At 36.1% G+C, this 23536-nt stretch overlaps 1 protein-coding gene across 5 annotated transcripts in view; it reads right to left on the bottom strand.

Moving 5' to 3' along the window:
* Nucleotides 1-2195: 2195 nt before the first annotated feature.
* Nucleotides 2196-23536, bottom strand: part of CNOT2 (CCR4-NOT transcription complex subunit 2) — a 92396-nt gene continuing 71055 nt past the window's right edge. For all 5 annotated transcript variants that reach the window (XM_085221221.1, XM_085221235.1, XM_085221215.1 and 2 more), the window contains 10 exons: nt 23221-23300; nt 21842-21967; nt 19250-19374; nt 17698-17818; nt 17430-17586; nt 13184-13245; nt 13038-13087; nt 12107-12207; nt 11441-11585; nt 2196-3330 (listed from right to left, as the gene is read on the bottom strand). In XM_085221221.1, the coding sequence (XP_085077347.1) occupies nt 3244-3330; nt 11441-11585; nt 12107-12207; nt 13038-13087; nt 13184-13245; nt 17430-17586; nt 17698-17818; nt 19250-19374; nt 21842-21967; nt 23221-23300 (1054 nt within the window). In that variant the 3' untranslated portion in view covers nt 2196-3243. The remainder of the gene's footprint in view (nt 3331-11440; nt 11586-12106; nt 12208-13037; nt 13088-13183; nt 13246-17429; nt 17587-17697; nt 17819-19249; nt 19375-21841; nt 21968-23220; nt 23301-23536) is intronic.

Raw genomic sequence — 23536 nt, 5'->3', positions numbered from 1 at the left:
CGAGTGCTTTTTTGGTTACTTTCAAACACGCAGGTGGCCTGTGCTTACCTCCTTCCTCTGGGATGCCCTGCACCTCAGATGGCCCCACAGGCAGGGCGGGCTGAGTGACAACCACAAAAAGAACAGCGGTCGGTGATCACTGCAATACTATAGCGGATCAAGTTGGTGAAAGCCACTTTCACAGCCCTGGAAATTCAGGGGAGCGGATTTCCAAATAAAATGGAGCTATTTCATGATTAAGAAATAGTTATAAACAACACACACTGAGGAGAGATGAGCAATTGGTTTCACAGGCCAAAAATCAGAGTAATTCTGGTGTTTCCAAGAATTCTGGTTTATTTCTCAGAACTTACCTTGCATGTTGTACAACAACATTGTAATTACGGGAGAAAAGCACCGCAAGTAAATTTTTATTTATTTTTTTAAGTAGTATTCTATTCTCTGTCATTTATTTATAGCAATAGTGAAAGAGATGCAAGAAAAGCCTCAGAGCTTCGCTGTTGGTTTTAAAGATCTTCAATTCAGTAACCAGCTTGCCACAAGTATAAATGAGGTTTCAGGTTTTCTTCCTTTCAGAAAAAAGAACAGCACGGGATTTTTCAGTCTGATCAATCAATGTGGTATCGGGCTACAATGCGCTTCCTTGTTTTATATATAAAACCGTCTCTCCTGCTTCCACCCGGGGCACAACGTGAAATTAAAGACTTTAAAGTTTCCGTGCACACATATTTAATGGCATGAAATATGAAGGCGAAGATGCTTGTTATTCCCCCTGGGAAGAACAAATCATCCGTTCCTCACCAGCAGCTGAGAAATTTGCTAGACTCACGTGTCTTGCATGTCTGAGGCACCGCACAGCTGAATGCGACAGTATCATCACAGTAACCTGTTGGAAAACCTACATTTTCAATTGTGTTTGAACTATCATAGGTGTTTAGATAATGAGATGCTACTTTTAGTGTAGTTCATCTTGCTCCCCTTACTGCGTCTGGCATTCATTTCCGTAAGACTGGCAATGTAGAAAAAAAACAAAAACCAACCAACACCATAAGAAATAAACTCATATGATCTGAAGCAGTAAATATTGTTTTGGAAAGCCTGCAAAAATGCGATGGTCACAACAGACTGGTAGTTAAAAAAGAAAGAAAGAAAAAATTAACATTTATCACAGCAGTAAACTTTTGGAAAATTTTCTTTTTTTAACATTTCAAGCTGCATGCTTGAGTACTCAAACACATGTTTGTGTCCACTCTAAGAAAAAGCCACTATATTTTTCAGCTGTGTTAGTCACCATCCAGATTATAAACATACCTCATTTAAATATGCTGTAATAATAAAAAGATGTTAATTAGTAGGCTTATATTTTTTATGTCTATATCATCTTAAATTACACATAAAAGTGTAGAATCTAAAACCACTATATATCTGATACAGAAAAAACAACAGTATCATGAACGATCAATTTCCAAGTTTAGTTCAATAAATGCCAAGGAGCTATTTTGCACTATATAGAAGAATAGGTTAAAACCTAAAAAATAAAAATAAACCATAAATAAAAAGGATTAATAGACACTGTTTTTCTGCTTTGATAATTTCAGGTATTTTGAAATGCTTTTTATCACCAGAGGCAACTCAATGTGAAGTTCTGGTTGCATCGAGAGGAAGGAAACTATCCCAATGGCTCAGGTTTTTCTTCCTCCACTCTAAAGAGCAGTTGTATTTCAAACAAACAGTTTGCATTCATGTTTGTTCAAGTCTGTATGTTCAAGTAGTAGTGATCATCAAACGAAATGCAAATCTATCTAAAGTGGGCAAGTTTGGGACTAAGCTACGACCGACTCTAAGCCACACTTATCACAAGGTTTCCTTCTGAGATGAGTTCATGAAGCACCTTTTTATCATGTGAACTATTAAAGTGTTACCCAACCCCCAGTGTAAAAAGGATGTGCTTTTTTTTTTTTTCTTTTTAAACAAAACAAAAAAGAAAAGATTTCAAACCAAGATGACCAAACATTTTGGCCTACTGTGGAAAAGAATGTAAATCTCTGTAATAAAATTACTTGTCAGCAGCAAAAAGACTCTTCAAGTGCCTTAACCACTGTACAGCTTGATAGTTTTAATACTTCAATTTTTTTTTCCATTATTCATTGTTGAAGAAATAATTTCACAATCTCAAATCAAAGTCAACACTGCAGTGAGGAGAGCTTTTCTACTTTATTACAAAGAGAAGAAGCCTTTATGTGGTCAGAAAATACAAGATTGATCTTTTTTTTCTCTTCCTATGAAACGCTGCTGTTCAAACAGCCAGAGTGAATTGTCTCAGTTCACTTAAGTCCCATCACATTCACTTGGGTATGGATGTCCTTGGCTGCTGAAAATCTGGCCCTTTAGTGCACAGGGCGACAAAGTAGTCCCCTGACCAGCAGTTCCAGAATGTCCCGTTTTCATATATTGCATCCATGCACACCTCCTAAAAATGAGGTACAGCAGGGCAAACATTTTCCAAAATAGATGTCATATATATAATATATACACATTCGTACATACATACCTTTATTCATGTGATGTCCAAAAATTTAAAAAAAATGTACACATTTATTACAAAATCGTAACAAAGACTGGACAGTGTTTTGCTCATTCTGGAAAGATGAAGCTCAGTAATACACAACTCTGGAAACTAACCAGAGACTGTGGCAATATCTTTCTTCTAAACAGTCAGATATTCTTGCATTAAGCTTGGCGAAAACTGCCTTTCAAAAACAGAAGGGGAAGTAAAATGAAGGAAGCAAACCTTGCTCATCTTTCCAAATGAAATACGAGAAGGATCTTCACATAAAAATGCACAAACATTTTTTATTACCAATAGTGCTACAATGAACAATGCAAATTTTGTTGTCTAATTTTTTGTCTTTTTTCTTATCTTTCGACTTTTTACATTTTGGAAAACTAAGTGGTAAACTTTTGTCAGTGTACTCGCTTGTCTTTACAGACCCAAGCTTGTCTGCTGGCAAAAATAAAACAAAAACAAAAATTCAGACCCTGCTCAAACTAAAGAAAAACAATTACAAATTTAGTTGTTGGGCAGCACATAATTAGTAAGGCAGGACCTCAAATGGTGACCCTTCGCATGAGCCAATTGCCAGATCCTCAAGGAATTAAAACCAGGATGCCTGAGCCACATCAGTTCTGCAGTTATGTTGAGTATTGTGCTGAGACAGCCATACCCCAAGAAAAGGGAAGTCTTTAGAAGGCTTGCTGAGCAGGGTTGTAGTTGAAGGTTGATGGCAGATGAGGCCTTTCTTCTAATTTGTCATATTCCAGATGGAACTCCTACAATCAAAAAAGAAACAAACAAAAAAGACAAAGCCAAATAAAACTATGTGTCATTTAACTGCTGGAAAGTGTTTTCTACATGCCATATTTGAAAAGCACGAATACAAAAAGAGATCAAGTCCTAGTCTATCTTGAGGCAAAAACACACAATTTCACTATCTTGGATTCTGTATTTTAATTACAAAAAAGCCAATATCCTGAGCCACTACATCTGTAATGTGTTCCCCCCCCACCTTTTTTTTTTTTTAAATGGTACTTTACTCTCAGAACTCTTGTTATGATCTCAATTATACAATATGTGTACACAACACAATCACAGATCAGCTCATGCCATGACTGCATCATGAATAAAGGTTCCTGTCTTTCAACAATTCAGATGTACAGAGACTTATTTTGCATGATCTGAAGTTTTGAGATATTTTGTGGTATTCTCACAGGCCCAGTCTTAAGTTAAACTAGCTAGATTACACCTTAGCACAACAATGGGGAACATGACCAAAAATGCTAGAAGCACACTACTGAAACCTAAGTAAGCTAGAACTGAAGAAAAATAATCCAGCACATTTCACACTCCAATTTAAGCTTCAGATTTACCCAAATCCTTGTGTATATCCTGAGCTCCGTCATATTACATTCTTCTTTGAAAACATCTTTTACAAGAAATTTGCCTGGTGTTTTATAAACAACCACTCAGAATAAAAATCTTTGTCTATGTACTCAGATGCCACACACGAACTGATGCATAAACAAGCAGCTTCACTGTCTTACTGGCACAACCACCTGACTTCCATCTGAGGGGGCTGGTTTGCCCCCTTGTGAAATATCTCCATGATGCAGCAGGAATTTTTAATCTGACTATAGCAACTACTACAAATCAGATTGCAGCTAGCCCTGATATCTAAATGCATCCTGATTATTACACAGAAAAAGCAGCTTTTCCCTCCGTGACCTTGCACACAACCCTCAATTAGTACACTTTGACATTTGGTGCTCCTTCCCTCATACATGCAGTTACAAGGAATTACTTAAATCTGACATTTTTCAGATCCTTTCCACAGCTTAACTTTGCCTCGCCCCCATTTTATCTTCATTCAAGAAGTACAGAAAGTGGAAGCTGCACAACTGATTTTTAAGGCTACTTCCTTTCAACACAAGGGACACACATAGTCATTTCTTTTGCCTAACTGAACAGGGAACCTCAGCAGACCTTCATCTGTATTTATGGAGAAAACTGAATCCCCCTCCTTTTACACACTGATAAGAACACTAAGAGTGCAGAATAGATTATTTTAAAGCACTCCCTGAAGTGCTTAAATAGTGCAATATTTCAGCTTTTACAGGTAGACAAACTAAATTGAAGAACAAATCAACGCAACATCAGAAATAAAATCTAGGAAAACGCAACTTCCCCAAACTCCCTCCTTTAAGGCAAAACAAGGTCTAACTAGTATGGAAAGAACACACAGCATGGTAACAAAACAAATGAGGGTCAAATGCTAGGAATTCAGTAGGTCTCTATTCCCCAGAGAATACTGTACCTAAACCTGGAAAATCCTTGCAAAGCCTGTGTGTGAGGTTATACTCATTTGCACTGAAGCGTTGCATGTTTGCCTCATTTTTGCTTTCCTGCTCTGCTTCAGCCAAGATGTGTTTCTTTTCTTTTCTCATTTTTTCCACTACACTCTGTGTGTAGCCTTTAAGTTACGCATACAAGTAAATTGCTTTTGGCACTCCTGATTAACACTGCATGCCAGTTGGTGTACGTTCCCCTCTTGTGCAGATCCACACATACGTGCTGGTACTGAAGGGATGCCTGCTCTCTCCTTTTGTCAGCAGCAAGGTCAAGGTGTACAGGTATTTTGGTGTCAATAGCTGGTCTAGGTAGGCTGGATCTTCATAATTCTGAAGTCATTTTCTAATAGGAAAAATACCTCTCAAACTTCTCTCCCATTCCTGGCTTTCAAAGTTTCCATTTTGCATATAATCATGGAAGGATCTGCAGATTACTATCATTCTGCTGGGGAACTGCTTTTTTTTTTTTTTTTTTTTAAACAGAATTGTAAACAAAAGAAAAGAGTTAATAATAAAAGCTTAGATCAGTTACCTGAACCTTCAGATGCTCTGAAATGCCCTTGAAATTACACATGGAAAACAGCTACTTAAACCATTATGATGGAATCCATTACCCATAAATGGGGTTTCCAAACTTACTGTGGCTGTGTGCTACTGCTGGTCCTGTCTGAAGGAAGGTTTTGGCACCTTGAGCAGTGCTCTGTGGGTCACAAACTGGAAACCCTTTGTTTAGAAGGAGGAATACGATTTCCTACCAAAGTTGCTTTAGGAGCATATGAATTGATGCTTCAGACTGTTACTGATTTTAAAATAAAAAGGCTTAAAATAGCCTTTTTGACTTACAACATCAGCAATGCTGAAGCCCAATATCCAGCAGTATTTAAGAATACTTCAGTTATATCTGACAATACCAAAAAAGAACTCATTGACGAAAATTTGTTAAGAACTAAAAGGCAATTATTTATTGTATGTAGAAAAATACTTGTATTACATGTTTTTACATTTTAAGTCTTCCCTTTTGATTCCAGGGGCCACTATAGTTTAGGATGTGAACAGCATCACTGATATTTTTGAATATAAACAGATACAGATAAAGTGTGAAAGTGCCACTTATCCATTGACAAACATTCATTATATTGTTTTACTTCTTATATGGAATAATTATTAAAAATTAAATATCTTTTAATAACCAAGGAAAATGAGTACTGTGTCTGGAAACTTAGGGCACACGTGCAACACTACATAAATTTTCTATGCAATTAAATCAGTTCCTTCTCGTGACATTCTGAAAACTTGCTCTGGTGGTAAATTTACATCAACCTGCACACAGACAAACAATAATATGTAAAAATACTGGAGAAAGAATTGTTTCGGGTGATCCATAGCATTAACAGACTAAGCCAAAGCAAAGTTAGCTGAATAAGAATTGCCCAGAGCACAAGTTATTCTGGGCTGTGTAGTCCCATCAAAGGACAGCAAAGAAAATTCAATTGGGACCAAAAAGGCAGTATTTATGCTGGCTTAAGGATGGGTGCAAAGACCCAAGTTTAAGGTAGGGCCTGAATCCAAATGCTACGACACATCTTTGTTAGAAGAACAAATTTAACATTCTATCGTTATAAGATCAATATTAATACTTTTATAATTACTAGAAAGTCATTTAATATACAGGTAGCAACTCCTACAAGGAAGTAAACACTTGGAAATTTAACCTTTCTCCAGAAAGAACTCCACATTTTATAGATACAAAATCAAAGCATACAGGTTATGTTACTTTTTCCTCTCCTTAAATGGGATTAACTCTCCTTACTTTTCAAAGGAGAAATTCCAGACAGTTTACTTCAGACAATTTAAATCAGTAATTTCAGTAAGCATGCAATTGTAGAAGGCATTTTTGGTCTCACATCCACTTCCCTTCCTCTTTCTTTCACGTCTCCTCAACAGCAGCACACTATAAAGCCAAATCCTCAGTGAAAAATCAAAGTGTCTTTAACCATATTGTACTTTCTACATGCCCTAGGATGAAAAACCATATATGGAGACATATTTGTAGTCAGCATTTGTCTGTGTCCTGTTTGGCATTTAAGGTAATTTGAAATTTACTGTTGTTAACATTTTCTCAGTATTTAAACAACCTATCAGTATGGAATTAATAAAATCTTAATAGATAAGGAACTGTTATTTGGTTTAAGAGACACTGCTTTTTTTTTTTTTTTAAATTTCCTTCTTTTAGGAAATAGAGTATTAGGAGTAGAATACACAGCCTATTCTTTAAAAAAAGAAAGAAAAAAATATGTTTTCATTGAAGTATGTAGTCTGCTTTACCAAAATTTGTAAAAAAAAAAAAAATCTAGGATACTATAAAAAAATCTACTAATCCTTGTTCTTTGTTATTATATTAGCTGTAAGACTTTATAACGTTATTCAAAGTAAATAGTTACATTTCACTGTATCAACTGTAATTCAATATAACTTTTAATAACTGAGTTATTAATTTGTAGGTACAATAAACACACAAGCTGATAATTGCATAATGCAACTTCCTCAAGGCACAACACATTAAAATACGTGCTGCCATCTATTTGAGCATATACGCTAAAACAACGGACAAGTTTATAAAGTACCTTGAAAAATAATTTAATTTGCATATATAAATAAGAGAGTAATTTACCAGAAATAATTCTTGTTTGACTGCTTCAAAAGAGCACTAATGAAGCCATTAAGCAGCAATTACTACTGTGGCCTTCTAAGGAATGGTATTCCCAGTACTCACTCAGCTGTTACGCCAAGAGACTGCTATTTATCAGAACTCTTTTTTTCCCCCAGATTGTTATATTTTTAATTTCTTGAACCATTGATTAATACTTCTGTGATTGATAGAAAAAGTTACTTGGCTGTATTTTCCTTCAGTTTAAAGGTCATCACATACTGCCATTTTTGTTTTACTCCTCACAGGAAAAGACTACTCCAGAAATTATCAGAGGTAACACCATTACCATACAGTGCCAAGACCACGCTTTACATATTTATAGAAATTCTTATTTACTGATCATAGATGGAACTCTCGCAGAAGGGTTTCCAGCAAGTGATTTCTTCTCCATGTAACACCATACCAATTTTTCCTCAAATCCTTCTCTAGCCTCCTGTGATCAACACTTAACTTGTCTGGTGCCCTTCGCACCAAATTAAAACCAAATTAAAAATACAAAATGCGAAAGAATCTGTATAGATCCTGGGCAGAATCATTTGGAGAACTCATTTTGTGCATCTCTGTTTCATCCCTACAGCCATGAATACCCACGTACACAAAGCCAGCTCTACCTCTTTAACAGAGGAAGGATGAAAGGGCAAACAAACAACTCCACTAGATGCTGAATTTCAGGACAGTACTTACAACTCCCAGTAGAGAAAATACTGTCTTCAAAAGTAGTGCTTAAGCATCAAGTAGTAGCTTGATACATTCACTACAGGCAGAAAAATGGGAGACACTAAGGATGTTACTATCCTTATACAACGGACATCACTTTCTTCTAGTAAAGTAACTTTTTATTTCCAAATACAGTAAAATTTCAATCTAATCTACTGATATGGATACCTACATTAGACTTTTATTGTTCATTAACAAATAGAAAATATTAACTTGACTCCAAAGAAGAAATCTATCCTTTCAAAAAGTAATTACTCCCCCTCTGAAGACCTTCAGTAATAAAATAACCTTAAACAGTGCCTTGGGATACCTAACAAGCTATGTCAAACAACAAATCAATAATTTAAACAGAAATAAAATTTTTGGTTTTGCTTAGGTTCTCTTCTGAGGGGAGAGATGTTTTTGCTTAAAGGTCTTGGAATCACCTTGTATATATGCATTTTATATATATATCATTAATTGCACAAGCACAGCTTGCTATTAAAATCTTCCATTAGGAAGTTTTAGCTTTGTTATGACCATTGGAAAAGCAGTAAAACCAATGAGTCAAATGTGCAAATGGACTGATGAGTGCCACATATCCCTTTAATTTAGAGCTGATGTTTGAAAACACATCATCCAACACATAACTATTCAATGGAATACTTATCTTAAAAGTATGTAGATACAGCTTGATCACAGAAATGAAATGCCTTCTGTGCAAGCAATTCAGAATTTTGGCCTTCCAATTAAATGAAATATCTAAACAGGTAGAACGTGCATAGTTCCAACATATAGGAATCTTGTTCAACGTCTCAAGATTTAGTCTGATCTGCCGTGTGATTTCCAGAAAATAAAACAAACACAAAGAAGTATGGTCAGATGTTCTATAGGTATGGTACATGTTCTTAGTTTCTTCATCATGAATGAATCTGCCATGCTGGTTAAAACTTGAAGGAAAATCATGCCACTGCTCTATAATTCCACATAACTAGAACAGGTTGGCTGGTCACAGCCAAAGGCTTGTAATCAATGGTTCAGAGTAGAGGCCGGTCACAAGTAGAGTCCCCCAAGGGACACTGGTCTTGGGACCAGTGCTCTTCAACACCTTTATCAATGACATAGAAGACGGCATCAAGTGCGCCCTCAGCAAGTTTGCAGATGACACCAAGCAGAGTGGTGCAGTCGAACACTGGAGGGAAGGGAAACCATCCAGGTGGACCTGGATAGGCCAGAGAAGTGAGCCCGTGTGAACCTAATGAGGGTCAACAACGCCAAGTGTAAGCTGTTGTACTTGGGCCAGGGCAATCTCAGGTGTTTATACAGACTGGGGGAAGAACTCCTTTAGAGCAACCTTGCAGAGAAGGACTTAAGGGTCCTGGTGGAGGAGAAGCTGGACATGAGCCGGCAATGTGCGCTTGCAGCCTGAAAGGCCAACTGTGTTCTGGGCTGTATTAAAAGAGGAGTGGCCAGCAGGGAGAGGGAGGTGATTGTCCCCCTCTACTCAGCTCTTGTGAGGCCCCATCTGGAGTACTGCATCCAGACCTGGACCTCCAGTGCAGGAAGGATGTGGAGCTCTTAGAGCAGATCCAGTGGAGGGTCACTAAGATATCAGAGGGCCGGAGCACCTCTCGTATGAGGAAAGGTTGAGGAAACTGGCTTTGTTTAGCTTGGAAAAGAGAAGGTTCCGGGGAGACCTCATTGTGGCCTTCCAGCACTTGAAGAGAGCATATAAACAGGAGGGGGAACGGCTGTTTATGTGGACAGTGACAGGACAAAGGGGAATGGTTTTAAACTAAGGTAGGTAAGGTTTAGGTTAGATACTAGGAGGAAGTTTTTCACCCAGAGGGTGGTAACGCACTGGAACAGGTTGCCCAAGGAAGCTGTGGATGCCCCATCCCTGGAGGCATTCAAGGCCAGGCTGAATGTGGCTCTGGGCAGCCTGGTCTGGTGGTTGGTGACCCTGCACATAGGAGGGGGGTTGAAACTAGATGATCTTTGATGTCCTTTTTCAACCCAAGCCATTCAATGATTCTATGAACTAAAATTAAATGGGGACTGTGATTTTTTGAAAAATTATTCAACTCAAACTCTAGCTAGGTGTGATGGCTGCATGCATACTGCGTATGTATCTTTTCCAGCTCAAACCAGAGCTGAACTCATTCCCTTATAGGGCAGGCTACTGCCAGAAGAACATATCCCTTTTTTCAGGTTAGTGAATGACAACACTGCTGATCGCTCAAATGTTTTTGCATTTATATGCATTAGAAAGCATTTGCTTTCATGAGTTGAAGAAATCATAATCATAATCAAGGAAAATACACTGTACAAAATGGTTTTAAAGCTGAAAGACACTAAAATACTGGAAAGCATTTTGAAAATACTTTGAAAAGGGGGTGGAGAAAAAGAAGCACAATTCCATAAATTGCAAATAAAGTGACCAGTATTGACAGTATTCAAAACAGAAGGGAACAAATTATCATAAGTGGAAAGGGAGAAGACCGTTGTTCTTTTTGTGTTTGTTTTTTTTTTAATGCCTCTTGGCCTAGAATACAGAAAACAATCATGAAAATATTTCCTCCCTAAGAGAAGCAAGCTATTTTGAAGTACTTGAACGTTCAAACAACAGAGCAATGAACTCCTACATTATGCTCAATAAGACAATAACTAGAAAACAACAACAAAAATAAACCAACCCAAGCCAACTCCTCCCACCCTAAACACTTGTTCGAAATCTAAAGAGTGAGGTGGTAACTCCCTACTCGACTTTCTAAAGCAAAATAGTAATATTTGCATGCAGAATTTTTAAAATGACAAATAATTATTTTTATTCTAGAGTACTGTACTTGAAAGAAAAGCTTTCAATATTAAAAAAAAAAACTTGTGATGAAAGCAAGAAGCTCCTTTTAGTTCCCAAAGAAAACAGGAAATGGAGAAACTGCTCCTCCTTTTCCACAGACAAACCAGTTTTTTAGGCAATCTCTGTTCTCATGCACATCAGAAACTGAGATAACAAACTGGAATGATGTGAGGTTAAAAGCTGAGATTTTGGGATGGACTTTGGGTTTTGTTCCTCTAAAAACATATGGCTGATAGACTTAAAATATCCTCACACGGGAAAATATATACCTTAGCTACTTTCCTCCAGTTAAGACAGTCAAAGAAGTAATATGTTCCCCTCTCGTATGTATTGGTTTTCATTGTTGGCTCCATTCCGGGTGCCCTGGTGATCCATACTCGTTCTTCTTTGTGGTATCTCCAATCCCGGTTAAATCTTTCATTTTCAACAGGAAGGAAAAACAATTCTTAGCATTAGTTATTTCAATTTGACATCACAGACTAAAATTTTAAGATTTTAAATAAAAATCATACAATCAAAATCAAAATGATATTTCTAAGACATCATTACAGTTGCTATCACATACCACTTCCATATAATTATTACACATTAATTTCATCACACACAAAACTTCAAGAAGTCTGGTAAGTTTAAACAACAAACTCTTTTTTATGACTGATGTTTAATAACTAATGGCATTCACATACTTATTCTTGACACTGCTTTATAAGACTGCAAAATTTATGAGACAAGCATTTGATTTTTGCTATATAAATGAAAAAAAGTGCAAAATGGAACCAGCGTAGGAGGAGGTATTCTGAAAAAGTTTTCCAGATTTAGATCAACTAAGCTTCTCTTTCCAGCACTGTTTTTTTTTCTTTTTTAATATTACATGTATTACTTCATTACTGCAAAAGATTAAATCATGTAAGACTGATGAAGTAGTTTGAACGTACAGCTCTACTGCCGCTAATAGCTGTAATACATCTCCTCCATTCATGTAATAGAGATAAAACAGGAGATCTTCTCCATATCGGCCGAGTTTTATTGCAGCCAGCTGCAAAAGATGGAAGAAAATGAGAATGAAACAATCACAATATAGAAATGCTTTAAGACATAACATCCCACTTAAACAACAGAAGGATACATGCAGAATGTGCTTCCATCCTACGTGTATTGTAAATTATAATCTAACAGGAGTAATAATTATTACAACGATCATTTTTCTTCATTTTGTTAACCTTTTCAACTGACAGGAAGATACAGAAGGAAAATAAACAGAAGTAAAGAATCAGCAAGATAGAATTTTATCCCCCATCTATACGTATCCTCATCTACTCTTTTTAGTTCTTTAAACGCTTGAATGTATTTGCTTATTTCACACTCTATTAAGTAACATGAACACAATTTCTTGCCATATTTCTCAACAGTCCCTCTTAAGAAACTACAGTACTTGAAAGAAAATATACCTAACAAGAATTCCTGTTTGTGTATACATGGGAAGCAAGAGATAAATACGACAGTATCTTAAATCACAATTCTGAGCCAATCTCAAGAAAAAAAAAAATATGGCATTTGAATATTAGAGTATGCTGAATTATACTAACCATGCTCTTTGCATAAAGAGCATACTAGTAAAAACACAATGTGTTTGTTAGCTAGCTATGCCCGTACTCATTTTTGTTTTCCCTACTCTTTTCTAAGGTGGAATGGGTGCATGATATGTCTGATCAGCCAGTTAACATATCACTGCTCTTAAAAAGATTGAGAACATCCACCAAATGCATTGAATTTGGAAAAAAAAACAAAACAAAAACACATCTGTTTGAAAGAAAATTTAGAAAATCACTGGTAATAAACTAATGAAAAATACACACACATACTCACCTTATCCCTAATGTGAATGTTAGTTAAGTATTCAGATGGAACATGGAAGTCTAAAAAAGAATCGGAATTGATGCAACTATTAAGACTTGTAAATGAGTACCATTTTCATACATTAATATTGAATTAAACAGCCATTTTTTTCTTACCTATGTCTTGAGGTCGACAAGGTGATGATGCCCAAGGTGATGCAAATTTGGGATAAAGATTTCTGAAGAGAAAAAAAAAAATTACAAAAAACAGAAGGCAATAAACATACCACACAACCAAAATCACTCCACATGGGGTGAGAAGGAAAGAGAGAGGGAAAGTTCCAACCCATTTTCCTAAAATAGCTACATTTATTCATTTTCTTTCTAACGTTCAGAGAAAGGGTGCATTTAAACAATCTTGGAATCTCCGGAGCCAAGATTTCATTTTTTTTTAATCTATCATTCCTTTAAACTTAAGTGCCAGGAATCCAATTTTAAACAGATTATTTTTATTATTATTATTATTATTTGACCTGGAATACCTGAGCCTGGTGGGTTCTGATTTATTAGCCTACAATTTAAAAGGAAGAGAAAAGCTTATACTGGCAATTTTTTTATTATTATTTTTTTTAACAAACCAATAAGGATGTTCTTCTTTTAAATTCCAGTAGCTGCAAATACACTAAATCCCAGCACAATGTGAAGATATGCTTATTAAGATTTTTTTTCATAGAAATTTTGCTACCAACTCAAAAATAAAGATCCTCCTCATTCGCTTAACAAAGAAAAAACAGTGAATTTTCCAACTCAATGGTGATGTACTGAGGAATGAGTTTTCTATTTAATGGATAAAGCAGTGAAAAAAGGTCCAAAAGAAAGAACTCTTTACAGGTATCTACACCACAGAGCACTTTCAGCTACCCAGGACAACATGCTATGGGGCACTTTGTGGAAATGTTACTTATATTAGGGTACATCCTCTTCAACTCTTGCTTCCTTCTTGTCAAAGACTTAATAGTTGCTACTAAGTATCTGAATCCTACACAGCCATCCCAACAACTTCCAACTTCCAGCTGAGCCATAGGGCCTACAAACTACACAGCCAAAATGGGGTTAGTCTCACTCTAGGTTAACTAATCTTAGTGTAACAGCAAAAGTTCGTGCTAGAGAGCCTGAAGGAAAATTTCAGTAGCAATATCTGCAAATGCTGGAAATAACCAAAGCATTCTTTCTACTGAAAGCCTGGATAGTCATTGCCCAAGGAGACGAGCTTCCTGCAACGCCATCACATCACGCATGCCCTAGCGACCTTGTGTCCTAAGGTAAAGAATCTAGGATTTTTACTCCAACTGCACCACTTAAATGCAATAAAAACAAGAGTTTGCACAGTCTCTCCTTTATGACACAATGCTACTAATTTAAATTTTTCAAGGAGGTATTGAAAAGCATACAACTTATTCAATTAACGTTCCACCCTATTTCATTAATATTTCAGAAAGCTTCTAAAAATAAAAGAACTGCTACATAACCTCTAAAGAATTAAATGAAGTGCCATTTTTATTTTCAGCTTCATTTGTGTAGAATTTTAAGTTATTTTTATAGTTAGTTTAGTTTACATTTAAGCTAAGAGAATTTAGGGAACGAAAATGTGTTGCCCAAGGAGGTTGTGGATGCCCCATCCTGGAGGCATTCAAGGCCAGGCTGGATGTGGCTCTGGGCAGCCTGGTCTGGTGGTTGGCGACCCTGCACATAGCAGGGGATTGAAACTCCATGATCATTGTGGTCCTTTTCAACCCAGGCCATTCTATGATCCCATGAAAAGCATTTGTCTTAAGGAAATATGGGACTGTATAGGCAATACATAATTATTTAAGCAATCAGTGTTAACCTATCTATACAGAAAAGAGGTACAAAACTAGGAGTTATTAGGTTTACTTCAAATAAAGATATATGCAGAATTCTAAAATCGTGTTTCTAAAAGCACATTTATTGTGTGCTTAAATGGGATAAGTGCCTTTAATATAGAAGCATCTCACAAGGCAGAAAAAGAAATCTGCTTTCACATGCAAAATGCTTTTATTTTTTCTAATAGCAATTTGTAAATCAAGCAAGGGATTTTAACATAAGGCAAGACATTAAGGATAGTACAGGCTTTTTGCTAAACTGCTCTGTAGTATAAAGTAAAACCAACTTTGTGACACAGAATAGATTAAATACTAAACCTATCTCCTCCATCCAACACATAAATATCTAATATACAGTAATTATATGTTAAAAGCTTTTAAAAATCCTGCTCTTTAACATACGTCCGCTGAAAAAAAGCAGCAGTATGTCACAAGTATATATTGTTTATGCATACACATATAATAATAGCCTGGATGTTGCACTCAGGAGCTGTATTGTACATCTATAGGTCATCCCAAAGCAGAAAATCATGAAATGGTTGGAAGGGGCCTTAAGATCATCTAGTTCCAAATTCCCTATAGACTATTCAGTAGGTGGGTAAAGGTTAAGTTTTATTTTAGGCATCAAAACTAATGCATAACGTTGCATAAAACATCAAATAATATTACTAGAAGTATTATCCTACTACTTCTACATGCCAGCTGTTTAACTAAATGACGTAACCAGATTTCACCTGTGTTGAGGAACAATAACAGAGGAAGCTCAAGTATACAGATACAGATGTACTCTAAATTATTATATGAACAAAGGCATTCTATTTTCAGCTGATTATCCTCCAATTACTTTTGAGCAATTGGTACTGAGAATAGCAAATAATTTTAGTATCAGGAAGATCCAAGAGATCTGTCTCCCGGTGAGTGCTAAAAATTCTGGAACTACTGAAGAAAAGCAGCAAACCGTGATCAGTTTAACTGTTCTTTATGTATTCTCAGCATGCTGAGGGAGAAGGAAATGGGAGTGAAAAACTGCTAGATTCAATAGGGAAAGGGAGCTGCGAGCCCAGCACAAGCAAAGAAAATACTATGTTCAAATAACACATTCTGCAAATAACTACATGCAATTGTACCAGAAGGATGAGTCTGGGAGGTGGTTTTGAAATATTTTTAAAAGTGCCAATGATATGACAGTTTGACTATGTTTTGATGCAAACATTACAGAAATATTTTCTAGAAATGATTATTTCTAAAAAGTTACGCCTCGAGAAATAAATATGTACATTAATGCCAATCATTTCAAGATGCAAAAATCAGGAGCTGTTTTTTCCCTGCGATTTCCCTCTCACCTTGATACTCCCATTCAGAAATCTTCCCTGCACTCACACATTCAAAATGCAGTTGAATATAAAATTTATGACAGGAAGTCCGTATATATACTATTTGGTCTTTGGCTAATGTTTTATATGTAAGATTCGAAATGCATACACTACACTGCCAATACATTTAATATTACATAAATCTCTGCTGCTACAAAGATTCCTCTAGCCAAGGAATTCAGACATCTCATTTTTTCCCCACAAACAAAGTGCGAGAAAAGTAAGGTAACTGACTAAGGCTCATTTCTGCATTCTCTTTGCTGAAAGATTAAGAGTCATTTACAAAATGTAAGGCAAAAATTCAGGACATGGAAAGATTGTATCAAAGGATAAGGTCAATGCATGCTTCCTATCAACTGTATTTTATAGATTAAAATAAACTAGAGGCCTGTTGTTCCCCCTCAGTGCCTCCCTCAATGAGAAGGGTATAAAATTCTTCACGACTGAAGAGTCACGATGGGACATTCTCAGCTGTAAAGTACCAGAAATTCAATTTATCTCACACAACTGTAGTCACGAAGATAGGCATTTTTTCCCCAAACTGGGAAAAAAATCTAGGTAACAAGTACAGAAAAAGAGGCTTTCTGGGCTAGTGATTCACCTTACTATTCCTAAGAACTTCTCTTACCATTGTGAACTTGCAATTACTCTTCCATCCCCTACCTCTACAGGAAGCCTAAATGACTAAACTGAGCTGAAACGAATGACTCGAGGTTAACTATAAACACCATATTTTCATTTTTGGTGTGAAGTTAACTCTGTAGATGCACTAGTATCTATGCTCCAAATTCCTGATATCTATATACAAATATCTTCAAGGAATACTATTATTAGAAAAATAATGTGTATCTGAGGTTTATTAACAATACACTGTCAATTCCTTGAAGAAAGTCCTAAAAAAGGTAGGAGAATAAGCAAAACCTTACTGAAAGGCTCACTGAAAGCTTGCAAAACAAATCTCAGTATTCCTTGAGGCACAATTATCTTGTTTATGGAAGTTTTATTTTACTGTCATTACGTTTTCAAATTTTATTTAGCAAAATATCTTGTGGGTTTGATGCTTATGTGAACTAAGTGAATCTATTACTGTGAACGACAGCATAATAAAAACAAAACTGAAGATGGTACTAAAAGACAGAAACTTACTCAGGAGAGTTGAGATTGAGACCTAGTGTTGTTAAATCACTTCCTAATGCAAGATGTACCATTCCTGGATCTGTCTCTGCTGCCCTGATGAATGTTAACAAGCCAATCATTCCAAACTGGTCCGTCACCATCCCTTGTGGAATGTTGGTAACCCGACCTGGGCAAGAAGAACAAATTAATTTTCTCTTTTCAAGAGGTGAAGAAATCAACACAACGATCTAGAGGCCTGCCAAAACCTTTGAAGAGGACAAAGTGGAATGATACATACCATCAGGTAACACCTGGATCCCTTTTTTCTGCTGGTTGTTGTTTTGCGTAGTTGAACTTTTATCTCCAGGAAACTTGGGCCCATCTGTGCTGGATGATGTTTTGCCTGATGTATTCAAATTCTATTAAAAGTAATTTGTAGAGTTGGTATGATGGAAATAATCCACAAAGGGAAAGATTGGTTGACCATATCTTTCAGCCAAGAGCTCTGAACAGTACTTCAAGTCACACTGATATATTAGCTACTAAAATGCAACAAAGCTGAAGTTCTTGTACTCTGTTCACAAACCTTATGTAATATTCAACACTTCATAAAGTACACTTCCCATGCAATAAGAGCTATTAGTAAGCCTACAGCTTGCAATCTTGAGTTTGAATACACAATGAACGTCCCAAGTATCTGGTTTTTCCAATAGCCTTGTTCCTGCAGTCCACAACACTCCATGATGCAGCAATAGGTAATAACTCAAGCCAATTTCAGGTGCAAACAACAAACAGTTGGCACCTTTGCAACTATCAGGAAAGAGATGTAAACACTATGTTTGGCAAGAAAACTGCAATAGCTCTCCAGGAGCCCACATACTAACAAAAGGTACTTTCCATAAACATTATTTCTTTAATGCGCTTTAAAACAAATCTGCAGTAACACAATATAATCATGTTTTGTCCCTTGTTCCTTACTGTACTCAATTCCAAGTGATCAGAACATTCTCTAAACTGTAATCTGTCCATTGTTTCCAAGGAGAAGGCCTAGATTCCACCTTTTTTGAAGTTACATTTTCCAGTTTTCATGTGAGTTTGTAGTCACTTCTAATACCTACCTGCCAGTACCACTGATTAACCAAATTTTGCAATTCTAAGTAGTAAAACAATCAAACTAGAACATTTTGTCCAACACTGCAGAATGCTGTTCTCTGTCATCCAAATTTTAGTGTATTTATCTCTAATTTGTAATAAAAAGCGCAAATTTTAATTATTGATCTTTCAGAGTAAACAACAGAAAAAAATCTTACCATCTAACACACAGGAGTTAGAACAATACTTAAGATGCAACTAATCCACAACATAACCACAAATGTAATAGTCTCTATTAAAATACCATGTTCCCTGTGCTTTCATATGCTCATCAATAGTTTTACCTTTAAGTGTTATTTTATCACCTAACATTTAAAGGATTTGACAGCTTTAAGAAAGATGGTACAATGTGAAAATTACTGCTACTGATGAGAGAGACCAACAGTGACAACTGAGCTGCAATTGGTAGAAAAAAGTTATGAACTGCAAAACTTTAAAAATACACGTCAATTCTTGTAAATAATTTTGAAGTATTCTTGTGAGTTCTTCCTCACTCACTCTCGCTCTAAATACATGAGGGTACGCAGAGCAAGGTCACAGTGACAGAGTCACATATGAAATCCTACTTACGTAAAAATTCTCATTAATTTAAAGGGGCAACTTCGAAAACCTTACACTATGAATATATTCCACTGCCTATTTTGAAATACAGCAACCAAGAAAAGTTTGAACACTTGAAGCAAAGAAGCTTTACTTACAGATTTATTATCATCATTACTTGATGTTGGGTCTTTGTAGCTGGAGCCTGGTAATGCTGGAAAATCTTCATTGTGTATTGAAAAGTCCTGGGACTGCTCACTTGCTGGTTTTGTTACCATCCCAACTATTATCAAAACGAAAGCAGAAGTAACATTAAATGACTGCTAGGAAAAAAATTTCCTGCTGTTGATCTTGCTTACTGCTCATTTTCCTTATGTGCACATAGTACAGCAGAAACAACTTAAAAAACTAACAACTCAGGTAAAACGAAACAAAGCATACTCATTTAAAACATCCACACAGATTAGACCAAAGCCTCTATTTAAGTGTGAGCTGAGAAACACTCTGGGTTAAATTCATAGACAAATCCACTGCTTTAAGAATGAAGCCTGAAACTTTCATCAAGAAAAGCACCTGTTTTGCATATCTAAATAATAATAATAAAAAATCTTTGCAGGCATTATTGAAGTAGTTTTTAAGGAAATCCACTGAGGCGAGGATACACTGCTTTTAACGTTATACATTTTTTCTTTCATTCTCTAATCTCTTTAGAAGCAGGTATCCTTAAGATGCCCAGCTAACTTGCAACAGAACATATCACCAATGTAATACCTGCCTGTGACATAAGAACGACTCCTACTTTAAGTACTGAAACTGAAAGCATTTAGCCTGCAACTCTCAGTGCTCTGACCCTAATTTTAAAAAACTAGGCCAGTCACATTGGAATATGGATTCTGACTACTGAAAAGCAACATTTTTTCTACGCCAGTTCAAAACAGAACAAAAATCCTCCACCAGACACCCAAGGGCAAATATTCAGTAATACAGTGACTTGTTTGAAGACTATATCACTACACTAAGAGATGGCAGAAGCAAGTGTAGGGCCTATTTTTCAATGTTTCTTAACAGACAATGTAAGACCTAAAATGGCTCAGTAGCTCACAACATGTATGACTTATGTTAAAGGTCAATGTTCCATCAAGAAAAAAATACATTATTTCGTTTCTGCTGTAATCCTTTTGTTTCATAGTTACTATGATTTCTTCCACTGGAAGAACAGTACTGATCATGAATTAACTATATTGCATATTTTCCTTCTATAAATGTTTGAAGGCTTATTTTCTGAAATAAGCTAAGCATAAAGAAAGCATGCCTCAGCTCAGCTTGAAACCTTCTTTTTCTTGACCACAACCAAAAGTATTCTCTACCTTTACTTGCCTAGACAGTGGCAAGTATATCTCATATAACTAATACTTTATTGTTTCTACAATGGCAACCTGCATTTAGCAGGTGCTCAAGATAACTTTTCAGACAGATATTTTTTCCCCAGTTTACCAAACAATCACATGAACAGATATGCTAGCACCACAAATAGGAAATGGTGTCTTTTTTTTTTTTTTTTTTTTTTTTTTAAATACAGCAGTACAGCTCAACATTGAACTTCAGCCCCATGCTGCAAGTACATCTCCATGGAACTTTCCTCCCATCTTCCATCAGTTTTCCAAGTAATGGCTTCTCATTTTGAGATGGACAAACTTGTGTAAACTACAAGCCAATATCAGCTCTCTACTCTTAGCATGACTTTCCAGTGTCTTTATCAGGGGAAGTGACTTTTGCCTGCATTTGGGAGCACTTCAGTTTAACTTCTTTTGCTGTTTCTCACAGCTATCTTAAGCAGAGGATCTTGGTTACACCCAATCCATGAGGCTACTTTCCACTGATAATATCTATTATTTCGCTCCAATTAGAATTGGAGCTATCTCTGAAGAACACTAGCTTTTTTTAGCTGGAAAAGACTAGGATATATTTAGTTGGAAATTTGACAAGTGTCAAAACTTTCAAAATAAGTTCTAAATGCAATTTTTCAGAGCAGCTGATGCAACATGCATGACAAAATCTACTGAAGCAGTAACAGAAAAAAGTATTGTCCTTCATGCTAAACTTACCTAATTTTTTTCCAGACCCAAATAGTAAGAATTGTATCCACCCTTATGTTTTTCCTTTTATTATTTTTAAGCTGTTCAGCAAGAATTATATAAGACACAGATTTGGAATCTGAATGACAACAGTTGTTTTTTTTTGGTTGTTTTTTGAAATCTGATGTTCATCATAAGAGTTACAGTGAACAGTACTACAGCAAGTATTAACAATAAAAACTGAAGATAAACAGTATGTTTACAAATGTGCACTTTTTACACAGAAGTGTAAAGTTTACATCTCTAATGATCAAGCATTATTTCTAAAATTTATTCTTCAGAACTGGAGAGTTTCTGCATACATAGAAAACAGCCTATTGCCTAAAAAATAATTCTAGAGAGTGAGCAGCTTTAGATTTATCACACTACACTGACTGAAAACCCCAGCCGCCACTGTTGGCAATGAATTTAAAACAAGTAAGTCTTAATACTTACAGAAACCTGATAGGAATCTCCAATTATAAAGACATTGACTGCTGATTTTCAAAAAACGAGACTTAGCTCAAGATACTGGCATTTTTGAAAAGGCTTCCTATTGTCTTTAGAACTGAAAAAGGCAAACCAAGCAAATAGACAGATCGTTCATTCAAACAGTTTTCAGAAATATAACCTTACCATAGGGAGCCCTTCCAGCTAAAGGGTTTATTAATGGAGTTGGATTGCCACTTCCTTCCCTTCTGTTTCTGTCTGCTAGTGCTGGAAAATCTGAGAGGTCCAGTCCTGTCACATTTTCACTTCCATCTACAACAAAAGCAGGTATTTTAATTTTTTTTTTTCCCTCTTTGGCTTTATTTATTTTTACTTAAAAAAAAAACGAAAACAAAAAAAAAACCCCACTTCATTATGCACAAAATAATTTTTTTGATATATTTTCTTGCTTCCAATTGATCTTTTTACTCTGACATTTATAATCATCACAAATACATCTGTATTATGACACTACTCTCAAGAGCATCGAGATTTTCTTTAACAAATGCAGTCAGTAGTACTTAGTAACACTGTTTGCTCATTTTTAATTAAACACTGCATATGTAAGATAGAGGCAGACTATCAAAACCATAGCATTAGGACAGGTGACCCATTTAAAATGTAAGGAGCTATCAAGAAAAGACTTCAGAGAAAATAATCACCCATATCATCAACAAGGAGCTCTTTTCTGCTTAGATAATACAAGACAAGGTAAAGTCCAAACCACTGCAGAGCCAACGCAGTACAAGTAACATGGGAAGATTTTTCAGTTTGTAGTGATAAAACCACACGGGTGAGGAGAGCAGCACAGCTCTGAAAGGATGTCACAAGGCCGTGGGGATGCCAAACCCCTCGGCCAAGGCTTCCGTGCTGTGACATCAGCAGCACCTTTAGGCAGGCAGCCACCAACAAGCCAATACCAAAGTGCTGTGAGCCTACGGCACCGTTACACGAGAACACTCATCTCTTTCTTATTCATTAGATTCAGGTGAAGAGTAATTCCCTGGGAAAAAAATCACAACTGAAACAACTGACTATAAGGATCACTTCGAGGTCTCTAAAAACAGTTCCCTGTTGTGTTTATCCTCTGTAATGTTTGAAACTTTTCTTCTCCAATTTCCTTCCCAATTCCATAAGCTACTTTGCATTTCTAACTGAACAAATACAACTTCCAGCTAAGTGATTATTCTATAGCAGACTTATACTCTGCCTTTCAGAAGTATTACAAGCCTCTGCTCTGAAGCAATAACAACAGATGGCATAGCACTGTTTGTTATTTTATGCCATGGGAAAACAAACAAACCATTAATACACTTATTTCTCCACAGAATCTTGAAACTAGAATAAAATACTTTTTCTGCATGACTGTCAGGTTTACAGAAGCTGCTGAAGAACGTGCAGAGTTGCTCTCTAAAGGCATCACTTCTGTGCAACAACTGCACTCAAAGTATTTCTAAGCTTATTCAATCAAAAACAAAATCTTTCTATTGAACTGTGAGATCAGCATAAATTAAGAGTAAACTCACCTGTTCCATTAAAAATGTTACTTGATAAGGAGTTATTCATTCCAAATGCCTGATTTCTGTTCATCCCAAATCCAGACATACTGTGAAAAAAATCCAAGAAGTCGGAGAAAAGAGAGTTGAGACTTTCATAATATCCAGTTGAAGGCATTAAGGAAAAAAGCCAAAGGCACTTAAATTATGCCATCTTAAGCAATCCACATTAGCCTAAACTCAATTTTTTATTACTTTCCTTTATACCTTTGAAAATTCTGAACAGCAATGAGCATTGCTGAATGAATGCAACTGAAATGACTTCAAAATAACCTGATTTTTTTTT

This window comes from Meleagris gallopavo, chromosome 1, assembly GCF_905368555.1.
Source record: "Meleagris gallopavo chromosome 1, MGAL_WU_HG_1.1, whole genome shotgun sequence".
NCBI lineage: Eukaryota > Metazoa > Chordata > Aves > Galliformes > Phasianidae > Meleagris > Meleagris gallopavo.
Note: the sequence above shows the minus strand (reverse complement) of the source record. Positions and strands in the feature narration are given on the sequence as shown.